Below are 27,835 nucleotides of genomic sequence, written 5' to 3'. Positions count from 1 at the left end.
CATATGATGTGGTAAAACAAAATAAGATGCTTGCTCGGAAAAAAAAAGAAAAAAAAAAAGGGTTATTATCATTGCTACATATTGCCCAGCCAACTGCACAGAGCTACATCAGGGCTGAAAACACATACGGACCATTTGTAAGCGTTTGGAAAAAAAATTACCAAAAAATACAAAATACAGAGTGAGAAAATGAAACTTTCAGACCTGGTTCATTACGTGTTGGGCTATTACATATAAACAAAAATCAAATTTCTCATCTTATTTTTACAGTTTTGCTATTATGTAGAAAATAATGCCAATTTTTCACCCCGAATCACCATACCCATGCTAGCTTTCTGCACTTAATTCACCTTACTTCTCCGTCATCATCCACCTCTTCCATGTCCAACCCTTCAGTTTGCAGCATTTCAAGTACTTTGGCAACACTAAAACGTTGCCGTCGCTGCCTTGCTCGCTCTGCAATATTTTGAAAAGAACCCGCTTCAGACGCCATTTGCTAACATGCCAGCTCGTGAGCAGGCGACCGGTCAGTGACTTTGTCAGCGTGTGTACGACACAGGCCACACATGGCAGGCTGGCCAATCATACCATTCGGCTGTGGAGTGACCCAGAACAGCACACTCTGCTTGGCTAATCACAAAATCACGTGTACAACACATGATGGATTTTTACTTTTGGAAAATGCTATTCCATTCCGTCATCCGAATCCAAATACGTTTTATGTAGGAATGCGCAAGCATTCCTTCGTCCGGAGAGAGTTTTAACCTTCTCAAATTAAATCCTGGTACTTACCCACACCTGGGTGGAGTGAGTTGTGAGTGGAGGGATAAACCAAGGTCCCGTGTGCAGCACGCACTTGGCGCACTGAAAAGGAACCCACGGCGACACTGGTAATGTCCTCTGGCAAAATTACGCTGAAGAAATCCACTCTGATAGGTACGCATATATACGAGGGTCATTCAATAAATAAGGTGAATTTTTCGGTATAAGGACTTCTAATACAGATAGAAGCTTACTTTCTTTTTAATTTTTTTTGTTGTTTTACTTCTTTTTCACATGGATTTAATTTGTTTTGCAGATTAAAAAAAACTTTGAGAGTTTTGGCGATTAACAAAGATAGCCGACCAAGAAGCATGCTCCAGGATTGAACAGCGGTCAGTTATCAAGTTTTTGGTTGCTGAAGGGTGCAAACCAGTTGAAATTCATAGGAGAATGTCAACTGTGTATGGTGCCACATGTTTCAGCCGAAAAAATGTCTACAAGTGGGCTAAATTGTTTAAAGAAGGACGGAGCAGTGTTGAAAGTGACGAAGTCAAAAGTGTTGTGAGCGACTGGCTGAGACATCAGTCCAAAGATTTTTACTCTGAGGGAATACGGAAGCTTGTGCACAGATGGGAAAAGTGTGTGACAGTGCTGGGAGACTACGTTGAAAAAAAAAAAAAAAAAGTAAGCTTCTATCTGTATTAGAAGTCCTTATACCGAAAAATTCACCTTATTTATTGAATGACCCTCGTACACACATGCACTCAAGGCCCGACGAAGCGATTTGGGTTATGCTGCTGGTCAGACACACGAAGAAATCCACTCTGATAGCTACGCATATATATATATACACGCATGCACTCAAGGCCTGACTAAGCCTGCTGGGTGACGCTGCAGCTCCAGAATTTGCCCTAGCAGAAGTGGTGTGGCGTTGTAAAGATTCCTCCAAAGGCACCCACACCCTGAGAAACTGAAACTTCTAGGGATGACCCACGCCTAGAGGGCCCAGCCTAGACATTCAACAGGTGCTGGAAGGGACTGGGCTCGTGGGGTAGCACCATTCTGTGTGGGTAGAAGGTGTAGTCGGAGGGGTAGTGGAGCAGGTTGGTGAGGCTGGACATGTAGACGTCGGCAAAGCGCGCCAGGCGGCGGAAGAAGTAGGTGGGGTTGTGGTAGGTGCGGAACAGACTGCCAAAGTAAGGGTTGTTGATCGACTTGGCAAACAGTCTGCACGCAGTCGGCATATGGCAGCGTTAGTGTTAGTGTTTGTGTGTGCATGTATTTGTGTGCATGTGCTTGTGTGTGTCTGTGTGTGCGTGTTTGTGTGTGTGTGCATGTGAGTGTGCGTGTGTGTGCATGTCTTTGTGTATGTGTATGTTTGTCAATGTATATTTCAAGCGTGTGTATGAAAGTGTTTGCATAAGCACGCATGCATGTATACATGCGTGTGTACACATCCACGCATATGTCAGCCCCCTGCATGTGTGTGTGTGTGTGTGTGTGTGTGTGTGTCTCCACTACCATAACAGGACTGCTTTTACATAACTTAGCTGCATCACGTGTACTTTTTTTTTTTTTTTTTTTTCTAGATATCAGTGGATGCATAAAAGTTTTGCAAATGAGCAGGATAGTCTCAGCATCCACTTTTTTTTCTTCTCTCTCTCTCTCTCTTTTTTTGTTTTTGTTTCTTTTTGTTCCTTCCATCATCATTTTTCTCCTTTCTGTTGTCTTTTCTTTCTCTTTCTTTTTTTTTTTCCTCTCATCTCTTTATTCTGTCTTTTCTCTCTCTCTCTCTCTCTTTCTTCCCCCTGTAATCTGTCTTCTTACCGTGCATCACGTTTACATCTATCATGGACACAAGACACATACCTGGTGTACCACGGACCCACAGTCATCACACTCTGGCTGTCCAGCCCAACCTGCCCTTGTGGACTGATGTCTTGACTCAACAAACTGTCAAAGCCGTTGCCCGGGGGTTGGGCGCGGTCGCATGCTAGCAGCTTCTAGGACCCATAGGTGAGAGCTGGGTGCCGGTGGGGACCAACAGAGGACGAACCGCTCCCGGGAGAGCGTGACAAGCCCCCCCTCTAGAGGTACTACCCCTCCCGTGCACCCCCTAACCCCCGAATTTCAACACCCCCCCGCCCAACTCATGTGGTGTGCTGGCCTAGCGGTAATGCGTCCACCTGGGAAGCGAGAGAATCTGAGCACTCTGGTTCGAATCTCACAGTTGCCAGTATTTTGTCCCCCTCCATTAGACTTCTTCGAGTGGTGTGGCCTGGACGCTTGTCGTTCGGATGAGACGATAAAGCGAGGTCCCATGTGCAGCAATGCACTCACTGCACGTAAAAGAGCCCACGGCAACAAAAGGACTGACCCTTGGCAAAATTCTGTAAAAAAAAAAAAAAAAAAAAAAATCCACTTTGATAGGAAAAAAACAAAACTGCAGGCAGAAAAAATACCAAAAAAAAATAGGTGGCGCTCTTGGTGTAGCGACACGCTCTCCCTCGGGAGAGCAGCCCGAATTTCACGCAGAGAAACCTGATGTGACAAAAAGAACAAGACAATACAACACCTTACAACACAATACAAAAGACAGTCATGCTGGGGTGTGTGGATCTGTTTGATGGCAGTGCAACGCATGTCAGTAACGTCACGTCCTCTCTGATTGAGGTACGTCTTTTTTGTGGGTTTTTTTTTTTCTTGCTTTTCACCTCTGCCTGTTTCTCTCCTCTCTCCATTCTGCGATGACTTTCCTGGAGTCTGCCGTATCCTGATGCTGCAATGCAGACCACACAGTCATGAACATGTTTCATTCTTCTCAGTGAACCTAGACCTTGGCTGTGTGTGTGTTGTGTGTGTGTGTGTGTGTACGTGTGTGTTGCACGTATATGAGAGTGTGTGCGTGCATGATTATTTACCTTTATTTTCACATTTATTAACGTATCAATTCTACCAATATTGTTATTCATATTATTATTACTATCATTATTCTCTATGGAATTCATTGATCTATTTACAATACATTTTATCTTTATTCTTTATTTATTCATTCATTTATTCATACCTTTTTGTTGTCCATTTATCAAAAATTCATTTATCTAATTACTTATCCATCTATGTACTTTTGAATCTTATCTCACTTATTTTCTTCTTGTTTCCCCTCAAGGCCTAACGACATAGCACGTGGAGCAGACCAGCATGGAGTGGAGTGATGGCCTAGAGGTAACGCGTCCGCCTAGGAAGCGAGAGAATCTGAGCACACTGGTTCGAATCACGGCTCAGCCGTCGATATTTTCTCCCCCTCCACTAGACCATGAGTGGTGGTCTGGACACTAGTCATTCGGATGAGACAATAAACCGAGGTCTCATGTGCAGCAGCATGCACTTAGCGCACGTAAAAGAACCCATGGCAACAAAAGGGTTGTTCCTGGCAAAATTCTGTAGAAAAATCCACTTCAATAGCAAAAACAAATAAAACTGCACGCAGGAAAAAATACCAAAAAAAAAAGGGTGGCACTGTAGTGTAGCGACGCGCTCTCCTTGGGGAGAGCAGCCCGAATTTCAAATAGAGAAATCTGTTGAGATAAAAAGAAATACAAAATACAAAATATGTTGCTGGTCAGACATCCATCAGCTTAGCAGATGTGGAGCTGACCACCGCTTTACCGGTGGTGGGGAGGGGTGGCATAATGCCTGGCCACCGGCTGAGCAGTGTGTAAATACTTGTGTTGTGTTTTGCTATTGGTTGAATTGTACTGAAGAGCCAATCAGAAAAACCGTAATATTCTGACGTCAGCGAACGTAGTACCAACACCGTCGCGCCTTTTCTCTGTTTTGTGCATGTGCTTTGGATAAAAAAGATCGATTTCTACCATGAAGCGTGCAGAGTCTCAACCTGACACGCCTCCTTTGATCAACTGATTCCGCATGCTCAGATTCATTTTCAACATCACTATCTGTAGCAAAACCATCCGATTCGAATTCCACCTCACCATCAGAGTAATCATTGTCATACTCTACTTCTGATAAATCATCAAGCATATCAATTACTTGCTGCGTTGTGTACAGTTGTTTTCTCGCACGTTTTGTCCCTGATTTCTGCCCTGACAGGCCAGGTTGAGACTCTGCACGCTTCAAGTGTTTACGCACCGCTCAACCGGTGGCTGGGCATTATGTCATTTTTCTCTGCCACCGGTAAAGCGGTGGTCAGGGCTCAAAGGGTTAATGATTTGTCCAAACGCAGTGACGCCACCTTGAGTAACTGAACTGAACTGAACTGAACTGCGCAAGTGAAACGATGGGGTGGCCCACACACGTCAAATGGTGGGGTAGCAAGAAATCAAAACTTCTTCTTCTTCTATTCTTCATCTTCGTTCGTGTGTTTCAACTCCCACAATCACTCGTATGTACATGAGCGGGCTTTTACATGTATCACTGTTTTAACCACGCCATGTTGGTTTTTTTTGTATGCTTATAGTTGACTTCATCAAGTTTTTGCACCTTATACATATTATTATTATTATTAGTAGTAGTTTTTTTATGTATTTATCTTTTTTTTTTTCTTTCTTTTTTTTCTCAAGGCCTGACTAAGCGCGTTGGGTTACGCTGCCGGTCAGGCATCTGCTTGGCAGATGTGGTGTAGCGTATATGGATTTGTCCGAACGCAGTGACGCCTCCTTGAGCTACTGAAACTGAATCTGAAACTGAAACTGTTGGCGGGCCGTACTCCATTCACAGGGGTGTGCATGCTGGGTATGCCCTTGTTTCCGCAACCCACCAAACGCCGACATGGATTACAGGATCTTTAACGTGCGTATTTCACCCTCTGCTTGCATGGACACACATGAAGGGGGTTCAGGCAAAATAAAAACAAAACTAATTTTAGCGTGATCGCCCAATCGACCTATATAATTATGTGACCTGGTTGGAGACATAATTTGACAAAAAACAAGAACGCCAGAGAATCGACAGACAGACAGAAAATACGGAAAAAAAACCAACTTAGCCATATGAAGAGCACAGGAACAGGAGTCATGATGGCTGTCGGAAAAAGAGGGCGCTAGTCAAGGGGGGGGGGGGGGGGGGGGGGGGGTAAAGGGGAGGTTACCTACTTGCGGGAGGTTATCGGCCGTAGCTACTTTTGTTTTCTCCGCATAGTAGTTTGCACAGGACAGGAATGTCAGACCCCTGCCGGAGTCTGCACTAGTGTGTCACGGTTAAGTATGTGTAATTAAACTGACCTGCAGGTTTTCAATCATGTGTTCCAGGACCACCAGCCAGCGGATGGCCGCCTTGTAGTCCGCGCTGTTGTACACTTCGATCTCTCTCTGCGCCCACACATCGAGAAACATGGGGTCCAGTTGGTTTATAAATCATCTTTCATTGTTCAACAGTCATAACGACAGATTGTACTTACATGGCCCAAACTTGCATGACCCAAACTCCCCATATAACGGACAATGATAGATTGTACTTACATGACCCAAACTCCCCATATAACGGACTCTAAGTGCCTCACATATTCATTGTTCATCAGTAATAATAATAATAATAACAGATTGTACTTACATGACCCAAACTCCCCATATAACAGACTCTAAGTGCCTCACATATTCACTGTTCATCAGTAATAATAATAATAATAATAACAGATTGTACTTACATGGCCCAAACTCCCCATACAACAGACTCTAAGTGCCTCACATATTCATTGTTCATCAGTAATAATAATAATAATAATAGATTGTACTTACATGGCCCAAACTCCCCATATAACAGACTGTAAGTGCCTCACATATTCACTGTTCATCAGTAATAATAATAATAATGATAACAGATTGTACTTACATGACCCAAACTCCCCATATAACGGACTCTAATTGCCTCACATATTCATTGTTCATCAGTAATAATAATAATAATAACAGATTGTACTTACATGGCCCAAACTCCCCATATAACAAACTCTAAGTGCCTCACATATTCATTGTTCATCAGTAATAATAATAACAACAGATTGTACTTACATGGCCCAAACTCCCCATATAACAGACTCTAAGTGCCTCACATATTCATTGTTCATCAGTAAGAATAATAATAACAGATTGTACTTACATGGCCCAAACTCCCCATATAACGGACTTACATATACAAACAATCACACACACACACACACTACAAATTGCAGATATGAACTGTTTCTCTCTCACACACACACACACACACATCTGGGCACCTGAAGTGCAGTCTTGCAAAATCGCTGGAAAACAAATTTCAGCCGTTTTAGTCGGTGTTAAAATCCGGACTAAGGTTAGGTCGCCTGCCATAAATGTCCTACATCTGATGGACTGTACTGGACAGTGTGTTTAGTCTGTGCGTTTCTTGTTATTGCGTGGCAGTCCCCGTAGCGCAGTGGATAGCGCGCTGGACTTCTAATCCAGAGGTCGCGGGTTCGAATCCCGCCGGGGATGACTTTTTTTTCTAAGCACGTTGGGTTACGCTGCTGGTCAGGCATCTGCTTGGCAGATGTAGTGTAGCGTATATGGATTTGTCCGAACGCAGTGACGCCTCCTTGAGCTACTGATACTGAAACTGAAACTGCCGTCCCTGTGGACTGGACCCATGATGACAGAAATGGTCGGCAGCAGACTCAGGTCTTCACTGCTCAGCAGTACAGTAACCATTCCAGAGCTGCCGCCGACCTTAGAGACTTTGCTTGGTGTGGTGTGGTGAGGTGTGAGGTGAGGTGAGGTGTGGTGGTGTGGTGAGGTGTGGTGTGGTGAGGTGTGGTGTGGTGTGGTGTGGTGTGGTGTGGTGTGGTGAGGTGTGGTGTGGTGTGGTGTGGTGAGGTGTGGTGTGGTGTGGAAGAGATGTAATGTGGTGTGAGGTGGTTTGGTGTTGTGTGGTGTGGAGTGGAGAGATTTAATGTGGTGGAGTGGAGTGGTGTGGATAGGTGTAGAGTGGTGTGGAGTGGAGTGGTGTGGATAGGTGTAGAGTGGTGTGGTGTGGTGTGAAATAGTGGTGTGGTGTGGAGTGGAGTGGTGTGAAATAGTGGTGTGGTGTGGTGTGAAATAGTGGTGTGGTGTGGTGTGGAGTGGTGTGAAATAGGGTGGTGTGGTGTGGAGTGGTGTAAAATGAAGTGGTGTGGTGTGGTGTGAAATGGAGTGGTGTGGTGTGGTGCAGTGTATGTAAAATGGAGTGGTGTGGTGTGAAATGGAGTGGTGTGGTGTGGTGCAGTGTGGTGTGGTGTGTGTAAAATGGAGTGGTGTGGTGTGAAATGGAGTGGTGTGGTGTGGTGCAGTGTGGTGTGGTGTGTGTAAAATGGAGTGGTGTGGTGTGAAATGTTGTGGTGTGGTGTGGTGCAGTGTGGTGTGGTGTGTGTAAAATGGAGTGGTGTGGCGTGAAATGGAGTGGTGTGGTGTGGTGTGGTGTGTGTAAAATGGAGTGGTGTAGTGTGGTGTGGTGTGTGTAAAATGGAGTGGTGTAGTGTGCAACTCATGCAACACTCTACACAGCACCCACCACAAATTCTGGTACAACTGCACCTGTACTAAACACAACAGAAAACCTAAGTTCAGCCATTCAACACTCTACACAGCACCCACCACAAATTCTGATACAACTGCACGTGTACTAAACACAACAGAAAACCTAAGTTCAGCCATGCAACACTCTATACAGCACCCACCTCTTATTTTGGTACAACTGCACCTGTACTGAACACAAACAGAAAACCTAAGTTCAGCCACGCAACACCCTAAACAGCACCCACCTCTTATTTTGGTACAACTGCACCTGTACTAAACGCAACAGAAAACCTAAGTTCAGCCACGCAACACTCTACACAGCACCCAACACAAATTCTGGTACAACTGCACCTGTACTAAACACAACAGAAAACCTAAGTTCAGCCATTCAACACTCTACACAGCACCCACCACAAATTCTGGTACAACTGCACCTGTACTAAACGCAACAGAAAACCTAAGTTCAGCCACGCAACACTCTACACAGCACCCAACACAAATTCTGGTACAACTGCACCTGCACTGAACACAAACAGAAAACCGTCAGTCAGTCATGCAACATTCCACACAACAACACCAACCTCTAATTCCGGAACAATTGCACCTGTACGCCAGCCGAACCTCAGGGAAGGGTCCTGAACAAGACATAAAGCACGAGTGATGTCATTATTTTCTTGTTTTTCTATTTATACACCTTTATTAGATTACATAATTATACAATATAAAAAAAAAACAACCCATAGAAGCATCACTGTGATGGAGTCTCCCGTCGGACCGACGGATGAGTAGGCAGGCAGGCTTATCTGTCGGTGTGTGTCCTCATATGGGAGAGGAGGCTGATTCTGGATGCGCAGCACTTCCCACAGGTGTTGCAAGGGAAAACGCCTCCAGAAGTTGAGCCCTGCTTCCTTCGCTCACGCTTCTCCTTAATGGCCAGCGTTCTCTTGTTTTCAAACGTCTTTATGCCACTAGAGCACAGCATCCTCCAGCAACAGCGGTCAAGGGCATCAGTTTCCCAGGAAGCGATGTCTATGTCACAGGCTTTGAGGTTTGTCTTCAAGGTGTCCTTGAAGCGCTTGCAGGGTCTTCCACATTCACCGTGGCCTTCCTTCAGCTGGCCATACAAAAGCACCTTCGGGATCCTGCTGTCTGTCATGCGGACATCGTGTCCTGTCCAGCGTAGCTGGCACTGGATCAGCAGGCTTTCGATGCTGGGCAGGCCGCTCCTCTCTAGGACCTGGAGGTTGGAGACCCTGTCTTGCCACTTTATGCCGAGGATCTTTCGTAGGCATCTCTGGTGAAACTGCTCAAGTTGTTGAATGTGACGGCGATACGTCGTCCATGTTTCACAGCAGTACAACAAGGTGGTCAGCACAACAGCTCTGTAGGTTTTCATATTGGTGCTAAGCCTGATGCCTTTGTAGTTCCACAGCCTGTTGTTGAGTCTGCCAAAAAAACCATAGAAGCGTCACTACACTCGAACAAATCCATATACGCTACACCACATCTGCTGAGCAGATGCCTGACCAGCAGCGTGACCCAGCGCGTTTAGTCAGGCCTTGAGTGGGGGAAATGAGTAATGATAATAATAAATAATAATAATATATAATAAATATATACAAATAATAATAAATAAAATTAATAAACTTTTGAATAAAAAACGATAATAATAAACAGATAATCAAATAAACAAATAAACATACATACTTACATAAACACACATACTTCACAACCTCACATATACATAAACACATTTTGTATCTGTATTTCTTTTTATCACAACAGATTTCTCTGTGAAATTCGGGCTGCTCTCCCCAGGGAGAGTGCTCACTACACTACAGCGCCAGCCATTTTTTTTGTATTTTTTCCTGCATGCAGTTTCATTTGATTTTCCTATGGAAGTGGATTTTTCTACAGAATTTTGCCAGGAACAACCCTTTTGTTGCCGTGGGTTCTTTTACATGCGCTAAGTGCATGCTGCACACGGGACCTCGGTTTATCGTCTCATCCGAATGACTAGCGTCCAGACCACCACTCAAGGTCTAGTGGAGGGGGAGAAAATATTGGCAGCTGAACCGTGATTTGAACCAGCGCGCTCAGATTCTCTCACTTCCTAGGCGGACGCGTTACCTCTAGGCCATCTCACACACACACACACACTTACATAAACGTGTATACTTCACAACCTCACACACACATGAACACATACACCTCACACACACACTTGCATAAACGCATATGCTTCACAACCACACACATACACCACATACACATACACTTCACAACCTCGCACACACACACACACACACACACACTGTTATTTATATTTACATTGCTGTAGGTTATTACTTGTTGATATGCATATACATGTTCTCCTTCCCATGACAACTCATTCAATACACACCACAACCTCTCTCGACTTTTTCTTATAATATACTTTTCCTCTGATACATGACATGAACTTTTTTTTTTTTTTTTTTTTTTTTTTTGTCACACTAATATTCACATCAGCTGCAGGACCTAGACTTCGCAGATGACATAAGTCTTCTCTCCCACAGGCAGCAAGATGTGCAGGAGAAACTATGTCGTGTGGCAGAAGAAGCTGAGAAGACTGGACTCCAAATCAACATTGGGAAAACAGAGGTCATGAGGGTCAACAACAAGAAGCAAGATCCAGTGCAACTACACCAAGAGAACATCAAGGAGGTTGACAAGTTTGTCTACTCAGGCAGTGTTGTCAGCAAAGATGGGGGCACGGATGAAGACATCAAGAGCCGTATCAACAAAGCAAGACACGCCTTCAACACCCTTTGACCAATCTGGAGATCGACAGCCCTCTCAATCCGCAACAAGATCCGGATTTTTAACACCAACGTGAAGTCGGTTCTACTCTATGGCTCAGAGACGTGGAGAGTGACAAAGACCAGCACCCACAAGCTTCAGACATTCACCAACAGATGTCTAAGAAACATCCTGAACATCAGATGGCCAGAGGTTGTCTCCAATGAAGAACTTTGGAACATGGCAAAAGACCCCACTGGAGACGGAAATCAAGAAACGGAAATGGGGATGGATAGGCCACACACTACGCAAGCCTGCAACAAACATCACAAGACAGGCTCTTGATTGGAACCCACAGGGGAAAAGGAAAGTTGGCCGTCCAAAGCAGACCTGGCGGAGAAGCATTGAGGCAGAGACAAGTGCGGCCGGAATGACGTGGGCCGAACTGAAGAGGACCAGCCAGAGCCGGGTGCGTTGGAGGAGTGTTGTTGCGGCCCTATGTTCCCCACGGAATCAAGAGGAATAAGTCAAGTCAAGTCAATATTCACATGCATTCCCTTTCCTTTATACGCTACTTTACTCCTTTCCGTCTAAAAACACTTATAGTGAATAGACGTTAAACTGAAGAAGAAGAAAACACACACACTCGCACACACCACACTCGCACGCACGCACGCACACCAACACCCACATACTCACGGCCAGATCAGTGTAGACATGATCACCAAAGTAAAGAACCTGAGGACCAAACCATCCTGTCATCTGATGCAGCTGACACAAGTTGCCCTGGACACAATACATACTTTGTGTGTGTGTGTGTGTGTGTGCGTGCATGTGTGTATGCGCACTCATGCATATGCGTGAGTGTGTGTGCTTATGTGTGTGCATGCATCTGTGTGCATATGTGTGTGTGTTTATGTGCCCATATGTATGTGTGTATGATGAGTGTGTGCGTACATTTATACGTACGTGTGTGTGTGTGTGTGTGTGTGTGTGTGCATGCACGTGCATATGTGCCTCTGTGTGTGTGTGTGTGTGTGTGTGTGTGTGCATAATGTCATGGTGAAATGGGGAAAAATTATAAACAGCCTCACTAAAGATACAACGAAATAAAGTAAAAAATCAATAAATCAGTAAAATAAAATAATAACAAACTTAAAAATAAAAGGATAAAAACAAACAGAACCTAAAATGAAACGGAAAGTCGGAAACTGAAAAATGAACATATAACTAAATCAATTAAACAGTGCAACAACAAAAAAAGAGCATAAAATTTTTTTATTTTTTTTTTAATCAAAAAGTGGTGGGAGAAAGAAATAAAGAAAAATGTAAAAACACACGACCACCAAAACCAACACAACACTGGCCGTGCAACCTCCGCCCCCCGACCTGCTGATAAACTTTGCCCCTTTCAAAGGTGGTCACTCTGCCCCAAGAGTTAGTTTCCTTCACCGGGTCGTACAGTCGGAAAGGTCTGCGCAGAAGCAGCAACATGAGACTCCACAACACGCAACCAGTCATGCGCACAGCACAGACACACACACAGAGATGCCAACCTCTGCCAAGTGTTTGCAGCAGCAATCAGGAAATTTGGTAGGAACAGACGGGCGCAATAGCCGAGTGGTTAAAGCGTTGGACTGTCATTCTGAGGGTCCCGGGTTCGAATCATGGTGACGGCGCCTGGCGGGTAAAGGGTGGAGATTTTTACGATCTCCCAGGTCAACATATGTGCAGACCTGCTGGTGCCTGAACCCCCTTCGTGTGTATATGCAAGCAAAAGATCAAATACGCACGTTAAAGATCCTGTAATCCATGTCAGCGTTCGGTGGGTTATGGAAACAAGAACATACCCAGCATGCACACCCCCGAAAACGGAGTATGGCTGCCTACATGGCGGGGTAAAAACGGTCATACACGTAAAAGCCCACTCGTGTACATACGAGTGAACGCAGAAGAAGAAGGCAGGAACATTTTTGAATTTGACAGGAAAGCTCAGACACATCAGCTTGTTTCTTCCATACACTCCACAGCTTAACCTACCAGGCACAGACACTGTTTGATCGAGACGCAACTTGATTTAGCCACGTTCTCTCTTGCTCAGGGCGAACAATTCAGCTGTTTCAAAAGTAAACACGCACACGATTAGCTGAGCATCATCACATGGTTAATGGTGATTGCCCTGGCCTCGTGATCGATAGGTTAACAGCATCTGAGTAATATTACCACAGGTAAGCATGTGACCAAGCTATGTAGTCGAAAATGAACAATAACATCAGAACAAACTGCGATCAAGTATAATACTGCAAAATCATCAGTTGGCATCTCTGCATTCAGAATTGCGTATCACAGTGGAATGGGCTGTGAGTGAAAGAGGCACGCATTCACCCATTCAACACGCACACTAAAACATTTAACCCTTTGAGCCCTGACCACCGCTTTACCGGTGGTAGAGAAAAATGACATAATGCCTAGCCACCGGTTGAGCGGTGCGTAAACACTTGTGTCGTGTTTTGCTATTGGTTGACTTATATTGAAGAGCCAATCAAGAAAAACGGTAATATTCTGACTTAGTACCAACATGGCTGCGCCTTTTCACTGTGTTTTGTGCATGTGCTTTGGATAAAAAAGATCGATTTCAATAGGCCATAGAGGAAACCTCTCTCCTCTCACCAGGATTCTTCGGCCACATCTTTGTGGTTCCCAAGGCATCTGGCGGATGGTCTAGAACCAAGTACCTTCAGCACAAACCATTCCGCATGGAAACTCCAGCGTCAATCAGGCAAGGAGACTGGGCAGTCTCCATAGATCTCAAAGATGCCTACTTCCACGTCCTGATTCACCCCAGGGACCGCAAGTGGCTCTGGTTCTCCCTGGGAAGGCAAGTCCTTCAAAGTTCAGAGCCCTTCCATTCGGCCTTGTGACGTTGGACACAGACATTACACGGCGGTTTCTTTGAAGACTTTGTTTCGTGATGTCCCTCCGTGGGCGCTGATGGACTTCTTGAAAGAAGTGAACATTTTTAACCAGATTTGAAGGTTTTAAACTATGGAAGTTTTTTTTTTTTTTTAAACTTTGGAGTGGAAAGTTTGAAAGTGGTGACTCGTTTTAATTGTTTGTTTTTTTATCCTTGTAGTAGTTATTAACGTGGCGATAGCCTTGAGATGGCCTTAGTGGTCGGCAAGGCTCTAAGCACCATAATTTCATTTCATTTCATAATTTCATTCGGCCTTGTGCCGGCCCCATGAGTCTTCAACCGTAAAAAAAAGCAAACATTCAGTTCCAAGCTTGCTTGGAGATAAAGACAATGAGCGACGATTCACAAAGACAAGAGTCTCTGGACAAACTGACCTGCACAGGGGTTAAGGAGCAGGCCTACCTTACCTGTTCCCCAGCTGAAAGAACTTGGGTTTGCAAGCACGGACAATGACAATATCAAACATCAGCGACCTGTTCCCCAAGTGAAAGAACTTGGGTTTGCAAGTACGGACGATGACAATGTCAAACATCAGCCTACCTGTTCCCCAGATGAAAGAACTTGGGTTTGCGAGCACGGACGATGACAATGTCAAACAGGTCCAGCCAGCCAGCTCCAATCATGTGCCTCATGCCAGCATTTCTGTGGAAACAAAAAACAAAACAAAAGTTTTACTTGATTAACTCACTCAGTACGGCCTGTCCTCTCTTCTCCTCTACACAGACCCCTCGGATGTCCAGTGGGTGTCTGAATGACCCAGCCTTTAGCTTCCGTCGTCAGAATTGTGGTATTCTTTGTCAACATTCACGTCTTCAGTATAGGAGCCTTCCGCTTGCAATATTTTGATGATGGTAATTGGGGTGAAACGCTGTTAACGTCGTCTCTTTCACCGTTCGTTTGGACAGAGTTAACCAGGGTAATTAGATAAGCAAACACGTGCTATTTTCCACCCACTGAGATGCTATAAACACGTATGGTAATCATACTTTATCATTTAATTTCTTTCTCTACTTTTTTTTTTATAACCCTTCTCCATACTCCCCACCTTGTTTTGGCCATGTAACTATCAATAAAGCAAAGCCGGTCAGGCCTTCAGAGTACTGCTGTAATAACGCAACCACCGAGTTGCTGCAGAAGTTATCTCAACATCAACTGAGCAACAAAACTTGTCTGGTGAAACTGTCAAACCCTGCACGAACTGACAACAAAGCGAAAAACAGAAAACACACGCGACAAAGAGCAATACTATACAATACAAAATTCAATACGGTAGAAGTGGAAATACAGCAGAGTGATGGTCTAGAGGTAACGCGTCCACCTAGGAAGTGAGAGAATCTGAGCGCGCTGGTTCGAATCACGGCTCGGCCGCCGATATTTTCTCCCCCTCCACTAGACCTTGAGTGGTAGTCTGGATGTTAGTCATTCGGATGAGACGATAAACCGAAGTCCCGTGTGCTGCATACACTTAACGCACGTAAAAGAACCCACAGCAACAAAAGGGGTGTTCCTGGCAAAATTCTGTAGAAAAATCCACTTCGATAGGAAAAACAAATCAAACTGCACACAGGAAAAAATACACAAAAATGGGTGGCGCTGTAGTGTTGCGACGCGCTCTCCCTGGAGAGAGCAGCCGCGAATTTCACACCAAGAAATCTGTTGTGATAAAAAGAAATACAAATACAAATAATACAATACAAAATACAATACACCAAACAAAATACAGTGTGCATATTATGATAGTCAGATGTGTCCGGCCATGACCATCAGAACAGCAGAGGAGGCAACTGCTGTCCTGTCTACCTGCACTAAAATTTGATTATTATAGTGCAGAGTGTCTTACACAAGTTACATCCCCACTCTCTCAGCCAAGAGGGTTTATGGACAGTCGGCGTTGGGATGGCCAGCTAGCCCCCAAGGCTACAGCACCAAGAGCCAGTGCAATCTTGCCTCCTAGTTTTAAGAGTCATAGTCCTTCACAAAATACTAAGCTGTAAATAAATTCCCACTATAAAATACGGTAAACAACACACAACATAATAATAATAATGGAAATTTATATAGCGCCTTCAAATGTTCAAGGCACTTTACAGTTGCAGCAAAAAATAATACCAAAGAAACAATAATATGGTATGGTATATAACACAAAAAGATAACAAGTAACAACACACACACACAAACACAAATGGGTGCATGCACGTACACACACACACACACAGAGTCACAACACAACACAACACACACACACACACAGGCAACCGCACCCACACTCCCTTCTCCATCCCCATGCACACGCATCACAATCAAGAAATCAGTCCGGATGGAAAAAAGCACTTTCTGTATGGCAAGGAGGGATAGGCCTTCATCAGAATAACAGGTAAAGAGATCTGTTTTCAGGCCTGACCTGAAAGACGATACAAAAGGAATAGATCCAGGAGGTCAAACTGATCCAGAACCCTCAGTCCTTATATTGTATTTGTATTCCTTTTTATCACAACAGATTTCTCTGTGTGAAATTCGGGCTGCTCTCCCCAGGGAGAGCGCGTCGCTACACTACAGCGCCACCCATTTTTTGTATTTTTTCCTGCGTGTAGTTTTATTTGTTTTTCCTGTTGAAGTGGATTTTTCTACAGAATTTTGCCAGAACAACCCTTTTGTTGCCGTGGGTTCTTTTACGTGCGCTAAGTGCATGCTGCACACGGGACCTCGGTTTATCGTCTCATCCGAATGACTAGCGTCCAGACCACCACTCAAGGTCTAGTGGAGGGGGAGAAAATATCGGCGGCTGAGCTGTGATTCGAACCAGCGCCCTCAGATTTTCTCGCTTCCTAGGCGGACGCGTTACCTCTAGGCCATCACTCCACTCCTTGTCGCCCCCCCCCCCCCCCCTCTATCAGACATTCGTGCCCGTACCCCCACCCCCGTCCCCCCCAAAACCTGCAGCAGCAGCGGCCTCACATGAAGGGGAATCCACTGTTGGTGATCAGGAACAGGTTCTTGCCCTCCTCTCGCAGTCTCTCCAGCAGTCCCTTCGTCTCCACCGTCTTCTCCAGGTACAACTCTGCCAAATGGGCCCACAAAAACTATTGTAGTTGTCTACGGGGATAACCTGGGCGTTGACACGATATAAAGGGGATTTATATTTGAACCATTTTAAGCGAATACTTGTTGACTGCAGATGGCAGGATTGGCATCATCGTATTCAGAACAGCAGATCTGCTGAATATAGGATGGTTAATTTGACCTGTCATGTTGAACCATGTATTGAAGTTGTAATGAACAGATATGTTAAAATGTGTTTTGATAAAACCTAAGATTTCGTGTCTCAGACATTGCAACTTATATCACTGCTCTAGATTTAATAACAGAAGAGTTGATGAAATGCTAAGTCGTTTATGCCATGACTGTAAGGAAGATGAAGTTCCCTTTCTGTTTTGCCGTCCTCTTTATGACTTGAGGATGAAATATGTTCCACCAAAAAATTTTCATGATCCAGGTCGCTTGAGATTTAATTTTCCTATGTCCTCCACAAACAAAATTATGCAATCTGGTGGGTGGAGATTTTTCCAATCTCCCAGGTCAACACAATTATGTGCAGACCTGCTAGTGCCTGAACCCCCTTCGCATGTATACGCAAGCAGAAGATCAAATACACATGTTAAAGATCCTGTAATCCATGTCAGCGTTCAGTGGGTTATGGAAACAAGAACATACCCAGCATGCACACCCCCGAAAACTGAGTATGGCTGCCTACATGGCAGGGTAAAAACGGCCATACAAGAAAAAAAAGCCCACTCGTGTACATATGAGTGAACGTGGGAGTTGCAGCCCACAAACAAAGAAGAAGTTCATTACATCCACAGAGAACACTGGTTGGTCTTTCAAACACTTTATTCTGTTCAGCTACAGGCTACAGAACACAGAGTCAGGGCGGGAGTGCCATTTAAACAGCAGCAGAATTCCTCTCCTCCTGTGGAAAGCCCCTTGGCAGCATCTCCATCTTCACTGACTCCATGTCCACACTCCAGGCCCTTGACTCCCCTGATCCTGGTCCACTGATCCAGTCCCTTAAGGCCTCCCTCACAACCCTTAACCAAACAGCCCCAACGACCCTCCAGTGGGTGCCTGCACATGTAGGCCTCCCAGGCAATGAGCGTGCAGACCACCTTGCTAAGGAAGGAAGCCAGCTCACACAGCCGACCATTCCTGCCACGTATGAGGAAGCAAAAACTCTCCTCCGCAGAAGATTCCGAAGAGGCTGGGTCACCCTGAACGGAGGCTACCAGGCACACCAGGATCCCATTAGGACACTGGAGAGGAGACACCAGACTACCATCTACCGCCTTCGAACAGAACACTGCAGCCTCCGAGCACACCTGAAGAGGATTGAAGTGGCAGCCACATCCCTATGTGATTGCGGCCAGGCTGACCAGACCCCATCCCATATTCTCCAAGACTGCCCCCTGCATGAGAAGATGCGGCAGCAGTCCTGGCCTGGGGGTGCTGACCTCAACACCAAGCTCTGGGGGACGGTAGCCGATCTTCACCGGACGTCCGAGTTTGTGGCATCCCTCGGACTTCGACCCTGACTGCGTAGCTGTCGAACGCAAAAGAAAGAAAGGAAGGGCGGGAGTGTTGTGAGCAGTCACTGCATGCAAGGAAAGGGGCAGAGAGGCACAGACAGAGAGAGGGTGGTGCTGTCAGCGTGGGAAATCCAGAGATTGCTGCTTACATTGTTCCACAGTCGTTAGGGTGTGTTGAGCATGACGAGTAAGAGGGAAAAGGCGATGCGGAAAAAAAATATGGTTGGTTTGGAACTAAACAGACCAAAATGCTTCCTACACTGTTTGCAGTAGCTGATAAAATGCTAACATTCTTGTGTACATTGGACACACTCATACACACACACACACACACGGACACACACACACACACACACGCAGGTACACACATACACACACACACACAGACACACACACAGGTACACACACACACACACACTCACACACTCACGCACACACTCACACACACACACAAACACACACACACACACACACGAAGCTCACCCAAATTGTCCATCAGGTTTTGGTGCAGTTTCCCTGACTTGTGTATACCCTGAACAGCATTCTAAAAAAAAAACAAAAAAAAAACCTATCACCAATGTTTCATGTACTGATTATACCATTTCATTCAAAGCTTCCAAAAAATATTCCCTTCCTGCACAACATTAGAAAAGATATCACTGTTACCAGGACTGAGAGGAGTTCATGTTCAAATGGAACCACAGGCTGTTGTTAAAAATTTGTCCATAAAAACTGCCAAGTGTGAGACACGTGTGGTTATATTGTTTGTGAGGTTCCTCTCTCTCTCTCTCTCTCTCTCTCTCACACACACATACACACACACAAACATGCACACACATATAGTGTATACAACACACACACACAAACACACACACACGCACAACACACACACACACATGCACACACATATAGTGTATACAACATACACACACACAACACACACACACACAAACACACACGCATGCACACACATATAGTGTATACAACACACACACACACACACACACGCACACACATATAGTGTATACAACACACACACACAAACACACATGCATGCACAACACACACACACACACACACACAAACACACAGCACACATACAATACACACACACACACACACAAACACACACGCATGCACACACATATAGTGTATACAACACACACACACACACATACACATGCATGCACACACATATAGTGTATACAACACACACACACACAACACAAACGCACAACACACATACAACACACACACACAAAAACACACATTCAATACACATACACAACACACACACACACACGCACTCACACACACATACACAAACCACATCACTACCTACCACCATCATCCCCAGAAAAAAAACAAAAACAAAACTCACACACACACACAAAAAGTTGTAAAACGGGTAGCTACAGGTTTACACAAATGATCACAAACCAAACGTCAGCATAAAAATATTAATTGAGAAGAAACATAAAGTTATAACGAAGGAACAATTAAGAACAATTGTGGAAAGCAATTGCAAGTTCCAATCGGATTGCTAAAGATGTATTGTAAAGCAATAATACAGACTAAAGTGGTGTGTCAGCTGGAGGCAAGATACCGAGGCAGAGCTGAAGCAGCAAGGGACCAACTGGACTGGAATGGCCAGAACAGCCCAGAACAGAGTGCGATGGCGAGGGATCGTCGATGGCCTATGCTCCACCAGGAGCGATGGGCAAAATGAATGAATGAAATGAAAGTGGTGTGTAATTTCTCATCTCAAATGTACTTTCACTCACATCATTTCTTTTCTTTTTTTTTTCCTTTTTTTCCCCACTCACATCATTTCTAAAAGAAGCGTTTTAGACGCATGGACAATTCAAACATAAATACACAAATGCGTCAAAACAAATGCACATCAAAAACACGCACAATTCATTAGCACCAAAACAGGCAAATACATCAACTTTGCATTCTTCATGACTTACCTGTATGTCGTTGAATACATACTCTGGGTCATACTCGATGTTGTTTTGAACAAAGTGCTGAAAAAGAGGGGGGAATAGTTCTACTGCATCAAATGAGAATGAAAAATCCTTTCCACTCATCAAAAATGCCAACGCAAGAGTATCAACAAGTAGCGAGATACAAGAATCTCAAAGCTCATGCAAGTTAAAAAGACAAGAATTATCTGAAAGCTCAGATGTACCAAGTCCCCTCTTCTATTTGAAATAAGTGAGAAGAATCAGAAAACATGAGATTTGCCAATATTAACCAAGTTCTCAAATTTATTTGCCCACATTATATCTACACCACGCATAATTTTAGGTCAAGGTTACCCCATACATTTTCAGACAACTTCATTTTTTTCAAACTGATCACAGAATGAATATAAATCTTCATCACACTACAATGACAATTTCATTGGAAGAACTGACCAGTGAAACTAAGGGCCTCCTTCATCATCATCAATATAAACAAAACAGTCTCAAAGTCTGTGGCCTTTCATGCCCTGCTCTCATGGTGACCTCAGTTTTTATACCCCTCCACTTCTGTGCTTGGGGTGAGTCCTGTCAGTGTCTTCAGTGTCGGCAGATTAATGGGGGGGCTGTTGTTTGAGGGACGTGGTGGCAGTCTCCACACTGGGAGGGACGCTCACTCAGTCTGGCTCCGCGACTAAGCCATTATTGTCGTTCGCAGGGGGCTTAGTAGGTGGTGTCCCAAGTACTTCGAGTCAGAACAGGCATCACTAACACCACTGAAGTGACTCAGCAGCAGTGCAGGGTCTCCTCTGGTGTGTGACCTCCTGGTGACCTAACATTGATGGTTCCCTGCGGACTGCCGACACTGGAACTGTGACGGACGAACCTGGGTGTGGCCGTGTATGGGGGAATCTAAATGAGCGGCGTGGGAGTAATGCCACTGAAATGGTGCAGATGATGGGGCAGCAAAAGAAAACAAACAAACAAAAAACAAAAAAACTAAGGGCCATTTCTCAAGTTTGACTGACAAGAACAAATGTTCAGCAACTACCTGGTTTCAGTTGATCAAGATCTTCAGGAGCCAAACATACAGATATACACATTACAGGTGAACATTTTCAGCTTACAAATGCCTGTTCTGCAAAAAATCCTCATCCTTCTTATAAGATAAGATAAGATAAGATAAGATAAGAATAACTTTATTATCTCCAACTGGAGAAATTTGGTCAGGTGCATTATCACAACATAGACAAGTCAACAACATGGGGACCATAACTGTAAAAGTCAACAATAGCTTTTACGAATATTACGAAGATACAAATGTAAAAAATATCACATACATCGTTTCATGCATACATCCACACACTGCAGGTAATAACTAGTATTCTTAATGTAAAAACAGAAAGAATTAAGAAACATTATTTGAATACAATTATAAACATAGCCTACTATACTGCACATTGATTATAATAGACAGATAAGAATAAAGATAAATTGCGGAAAACTGCAACCAGATAATCAGCACACACCCGCACCCCCCACCCCACCCCACCCCCACCCACCCCACACACGCGGATTACTTGATTTAAACAAGAGTAATAAACATATGTTCTCAAATAAAAGCATTTCACATATTCGCTTTTAAAAACATTGCAATTAATTATTACAGGCGTAAATTATTATCCCCACTCTCCCAATCACTTTCCATCACCCACCCCCACTCCTGTTCATGGAGAGGGCGTTTCTATTCAAAACCAACACACACACACAAACAGCAGCGGCTGAAGATACCAACCTCGATGATCAATGATACCAAGGAAATCTCAGGAATGGCAAAGAGGTCAACCAGCTGATGCAATGGCCCCTTCGGAAAAAAAAACAACAAAAAAACACCTCACATAAACTGATTTCATTATTAAATTAAGACTGACATAATTTCACACACACACACACGCACACACAAATAAAACATTCAACAAAATATGAATCCAAAGGGGGGACTCAATCTGCAAGCAGGTAAAAGATTATTTCTACTAAGAAGCTGTTGTGGTAAGGTTGTTAGTGTTCTGGGCTGATTAATTTCAACCCAATACCACAAAACGCTAAGATCTTTTGAGCATAGACAAACAATGCCTCTTGCTTTCTGTATTAGTCTGTGCATCACTATGTTTGACAACATCAAACAGGTTCTTTTTAAAAAAAATTTTTTTTAAAAGCCCACCAACCACATACAAACCAACAGAAACAGGCAAAGAACCACTCACTGATGGTTCCAGATAATCCACAGGAATGTGAATTCCTCCATACAACGATATGACTTCATCGTCTGGAACAGGTTGCAGACCCCTGGAAAAGGCATGTTTTCCACGGTATCACAAACGCTTGGACGAAGACACAGTCTTTGGGAGAAAAACGATTTGGGAACAAAATCAGAATCAAAGCTTCAATTCACCCGCAAACAAAAATAGATCCATAAGTGAGACAAATCATTATCAATGGTCTCTGTATCTCCACCACTGAGAGAAATCATTATTACTATAACCATACTGAGAAAAAAACCATTCAAGGGGTTACGATCGAAAAGTTCTTTTCAACTGTTTTATCTTCAAGTCTGGCATGCACGGAAATGCTGAAGCTTAATAACTGGTCAAGAAAGCACTATCATAAAATATCACACACTAAAATTCAAAGCACAGGTTTCTAACCCATGACACAATACACATACACACACACACACACACACACACACAAACACACAGAGTGTCAGACATATCAAGCAGGAAATATTGACTTTAAACCCTTTCATTAATGGAATAGCAAGAAAATCTTGCACTCTTAATACCACACCACACTATGCTCTGTGTGTGTGTGTGTGTGTGCGCGCGCGCGCGTGTGCATGTGTGTGTGTGTGTGTGTGTATGTGTGTGTGTGTGTGTGTGTGTGCATGCGTGTGTGTGTGTGTTGATGAAGACAGAGCCACGACGAAATACATCATACCTGTAACTTTCTCACCTGTATACAGTACCTAGCTGGATGCTATGGAAGCCATCAATCTTCATCATCAACCCTTTCTGTACGTCAAAGTGCAGTCCTCTGACTGCAAACGACGGGTCGAACTCCAGATCCATGATTTCTGCAGGATACTGCAAAGTCAACAAATCTCTCTCTTTCGTCGCTGTTTTTGTTTTGTTTGTAAGACTGTGTGGTGCATAGTGGTCTTAACAGGTCATGGTGTGATGCAGAAAAAATGTGGCCGAGTGTTTACTGGTGCGTGTGTACAGGAGTGTGATGTTGTTTTTGTGATATAGTGTGGTGCAATGCGGCAGGATGTGATGTGGTGTTATATGTGTGTAGGAGTGGTGTTATGTGGATGTTATGTGGTGTGGTGCAATGCAACAGTCTGTTCTATGGTATGGTATGTGTGTAGTTGTTGCGTGGCTGTGATGTGTGGTGCAATGCCGCAAGCTGTTCTACGATGTTGTAAGTGTGAAGTGGTGTGATGTGTTTTTTTAATGATGTGGTGTGGTGCGATGTGGCAAGGCTGTGGTGTAATGGGGTATGTGTAGTAGTGCTGTGATGTGGTTTCTGTGATGTGTTATGAAATGTGGCAGATGTGATGTGGTGTGGTATATTTTTTGCGATGCGTGGTGGAATGCAGCAGGCTGTTGTGTGGTATGCAGCAGTGGCGTGATGTGGCGCACTGTGGGGTTGTGAAGCTTGCAGCGCTGTGATTCCATGCCCAGTGCTGCTGTCTTCTAGAATTCATTCATTCATTTTGCCCATCGCTCCTGGTGGAGCATAGGCCATCGACGACCCCTCGCCATCGCACTCTGTTCTGGGCTGTTCTGGCCATTCCAGTCCAGTTGGTCCCTTGCTGCTTCAGCTCATAAGTCTCCGGGATGGAGACCCTTCCTTGCCCAGGTGAATGTTTTGGTTCTTTGTCGTCGATGCTTCTGTAACTGGTCTTTTTTACAGGCAGGGTAGTTAACCCTACGCAAACCCCTTTATCCTCCGGGCGAGGTGGTCCTGCCTTTGTCGCCTCTTACGACATGCATGGCAGGGCAGTGGGTCTATTCTATCACTGCCCAACCCACAGGGCAATGTCTTCTAGAAGCACAGCAATAAATAATAAAGCAAGCGAGTTTGTAAAGGTACAAGTAAGCCAGAACATAAGCACATCTGCATGTAACCAAAATATTCACGAGCACAAATCACATATTGCTATTTTATTTATACAACCAATCTGCTCTCCTCAGTCATGAAGGCAACTACTGAATCTCACAGTTTCAGTTTAAGAGGAAGGTGGCAGAACGGTTAAGATGCTCATTTGCCAATACAGTCTGTGCGGGTCTAGGTTCAAATCTCGCTCTCGCCCTTTCTCCTAAAATCAAACTTAGTATCTGGTCTTTAAGATGTAGATGATAAACAGACGTCCCGTGTGCAGCACACACACGTGGCACACTGAAAAAGAAGAACCCATGGCAACGTGAATATTGTCCTCTGGCAAAATTCTGTTGAAGAAATCCATGCGATGATAAACAGACGTCCCGTGTGCAGCACACACGTGGCACATTGAAAAAGAAGAACCCATGGCAACGTGAATACTGTCCTCTGGCAAAGTTCTGTTGAAAGAAATCCACTCTGACAGGTACACATATATGCATGCACTTAAAATTAAAGCCTGACTAGCACATTTGGAAATGCTGCTGGCCAGGCATCTGCCAAGCAGACGTGGTGTAGCATATAACAGATTTATCCGAACGCAGTGACGCCTCCTTGAAAAACTGAAACTGGAACTCCTCACCTTCACGTTGTTAACAAGCGCTGACTTCCCGAGATCAAACAGAAGCTTGTGCACAGCAGACGTGTATGTGGCCACAGTATAGTCGTAGTCAAAACCCATCACTTTGATGTCCGACAGGTTCAATTCGTTGTTGGCGTAAATGGCTTCTGGCGACATGTCTTCCACTGGTGTTGCATCTGTACGGAGGAGTCACTCTTGTCGGGTCGTGTGTGTGTGTGAAACATGGAGTGTGGTGGTGTCTGGGCAATGTGGCTGAGAAACAGAGAGAGAATGTGTGTGTGCATGTGTGTGTGTGTGTGTGTGTGTGTGTGTGTGTGTGTGTATGTGTGTGTGTGTGTGTGTGTGTGTGTGTGTGTGTGTGTGTGTGTGTGTGTGGTGCGTTTGTGTGTGTATTTGTGTGTGTGTGTGTGTGTGTGTGTGTGTGTGTGTGTGTGTGTGTGTGTCTGTGTGCCTGTGTGTGTGCATTTGTGTGAGTGTGTGTGTGTGTGTGCGCGCGCGCATTTGTGTGAGTGTGTGAGTGAGTGTGTGTGTGTGCATTTGTGTGAGTGTGTGTGTATGTCTGTGTGTATGAGGGGGGGGGGGGGAGGAGGAAATATGTGCAGATATGCATACACTAAACAAAGGTAAAGGATGGGGGAGAGATGTGTGGCTTTCATATAAAGATTTGTGCCTGGACTGTTAAGCTCTATGCATCAATGACGTTAAGGCAGGATCTGTGGGGGTGTTACCCAGTAACTGGGTGGCTGAGCAAGACAGGTGGAGAGGCTGGTGAAGGACAGTACTGAAAATGAGCCAGTTTAGAACAGATGGATACAAGTGGTGGTGGTGTGTCCATCGAGATCGATGATGACCATCGTTGTCATCCAGCTGGGGGATGGGGGAAGGGTGGTGGTGGGGTGGGGGGGGGGGGAGGATGCTCCTGAATCTATCTGTGAGTGCGCAGGTGGCTGAATAGTCCAATCTGCGCACGAAATGTTCGCTGACAGTTGGGGCAGACAAAGACAGGCATAGGATACAAGTAGCCAAAGATAAAAGCCTGGGGGACACCAGACTCACCACACTGTAAAAAGAAACAACACTTCACTACAAATTTCTTGGAAATGGTAAAACAAAATTTTCTAACCAACAGACCAAAGCATGGCATGAGCACACCATAAGACATGGAAACAATTCACACCACCTCCTCACCACAATTATCAAGGTACAGGTACAGGTACAGAATTTGGGACTTTTTTTTAAGCCTTTTTGGCTTTTCAATGCCCCTTCTTAATATAGAAATAGTTTAGGGTTGCGTACATGCGTATGAATTTTAAAAAAATGTTCATTCATCAAAATCGAATGGTTTTATTATTATTATAAATCTGTATAACTAGATCTAATTCTAATCCAGTTCATAATTACAGTGATAAATTGATAATTAAATCTTTAGCAGGCCCTTCATTTCAACATCCTTATAGATTTTTTTTTTTATCTGTGCGAAATTACGATAGCTTCTAATTTCCGATATTTAAACTAATTTCTCCAAATCAACCCCTCTCCTCTCAAAGCAACAATGAGATCTAGATCTGTAACTCATTCTGTATAAAGTATAACAAAATTGTCTGGGGGTAAGAAAGCCCTGCAGGATTACAGGATTACCATTGTTCTTTAAATAAATTTCAGATTTTGTTGAAAATTATTCCAATAGTAATCACACACCTGGATCTTCCTTTGAATTTATTGAACGGTGTATCCAAAGTTGATAGTTTTCTTTGATGGTTGCTGTTTTTTTGTTTGTTTGTTGTTGTTTTCTCACCTGCCACTGCAGCTTTTCTTGCATTGTATAGATCCCTCAGCTCATTGGCAGTATTCCCATGGTGCGCTCGATTCACGACTGTTCGGGGCTGTTTGGAGAAGACACGCATAAGAATAGGATAACAAAAGCGGAGCTTTGCGTTGGCGCCCGCCATTATCTTGTACAACAAGGGAGGTTAACGGATTCACAGAAGATGGGATAATCGGCCTTACCTGGTACATCCCTTCTTGACTGTTCTAATCAGTCCTGTACTTGTTTCTCCCTATTTTGGGAACTTTATAATGTGCACATATGTGTAAATCCAAAATTGTTCGTTTATAGCCACACAGTACATAAAGGTCTAGTACGAAACTTTGTCTGTGTCTTTGTTGAACTGAACTGAATTAATGACTCAGTGAACCAGCACGTCAGTCGTGCTAATATTCGTCTCAAGCCAGATCCCAGTGTGTGTGTGTGTGTGTTTGTGTGTGTTGGGGAGGGTGGAGGTTGGCCAGGGGAGAGTGGAAGGGAGCCCGGGGTGTTGGGGATAGGAGCGTTCCAGATGGCTGGACTGACCTTGATCGAGTAGGTATACGTTGACCGAAAGATTGTATTCTGACAGTGGGAACACAAAGAATACGATTATCAGAAGAGCGTAGGTTTT

At 44.3% G+C, this 27,835-nt stretch overlaps 1 protein-coding gene and 1 non-coding gene across 2 annotated transcripts; one reads left to right on the top strand and one right to left on the bottom strand.

Moving 5' to 3' along the window:
* Positions 1-1,509: 1,509 nt before the first annotated feature.
* Positions 1,510-27,326, bottom strand: LOC143288791 (5'-nucleotidase domain-containing protein 2-like). Its single transcript, XM_076597424.1, has 15 exons — positions 27,193-27,326; positions 25,398-25,573; positions 23,606-23,736; positions 22,858-22,939; positions 22,389-22,457; positions 20,600-20,656; positions 19,110-19,170; positions 17,002-17,104; positions 14,587-14,688; positions 12,462-12,546; positions 11,772-11,858; positions 8,873-8,926; positions 6,006-6,092; positions 3,477-3,541; positions 1,510-1,989 (listed from the first exon to the last, which is right to left on the bottom strand). Exons 1-15 carry the CDS (start codon positions 27,299-27,301, stop codon positions 1,773-1,775), a joined length of 1,485 nt encoding a protein of 494 aa, XP_076453539.1. The 5' UTR covers positions 27,302-27,326; the 3' UTR covers positions 1,510-1,772.
* Trnar-ucu (transfer RNA arginine (anticodon UCU)) lies at positions 7,163-7,235 on the top strand. The gene has a single exon. It is a non-coding gene; the product is annotated as a tRNA-Arg (tRNA).
* Positions 27,327-27,835: the final 509 nt, after the last annotated feature.

Source organism: Babylonia areolata, chromosome 13 (assembly GCF_041734735.1).
Source record: "Babylonia areolata isolate BAREFJ2019XMU chromosome 13, ASM4173473v1, whole genome shotgun sequence".
Lineage (NCBI taxonomy): Eukaryota > Metazoa > Mollusca > Gastropoda > Neogastropoda > Buccinidae > Babylonia > Babylonia areolata.
The sequence above is the reverse complement of the archived record's forward strand: the minus strand, read 5'-3'. Positions and strand labels throughout refer to the sequence as shown.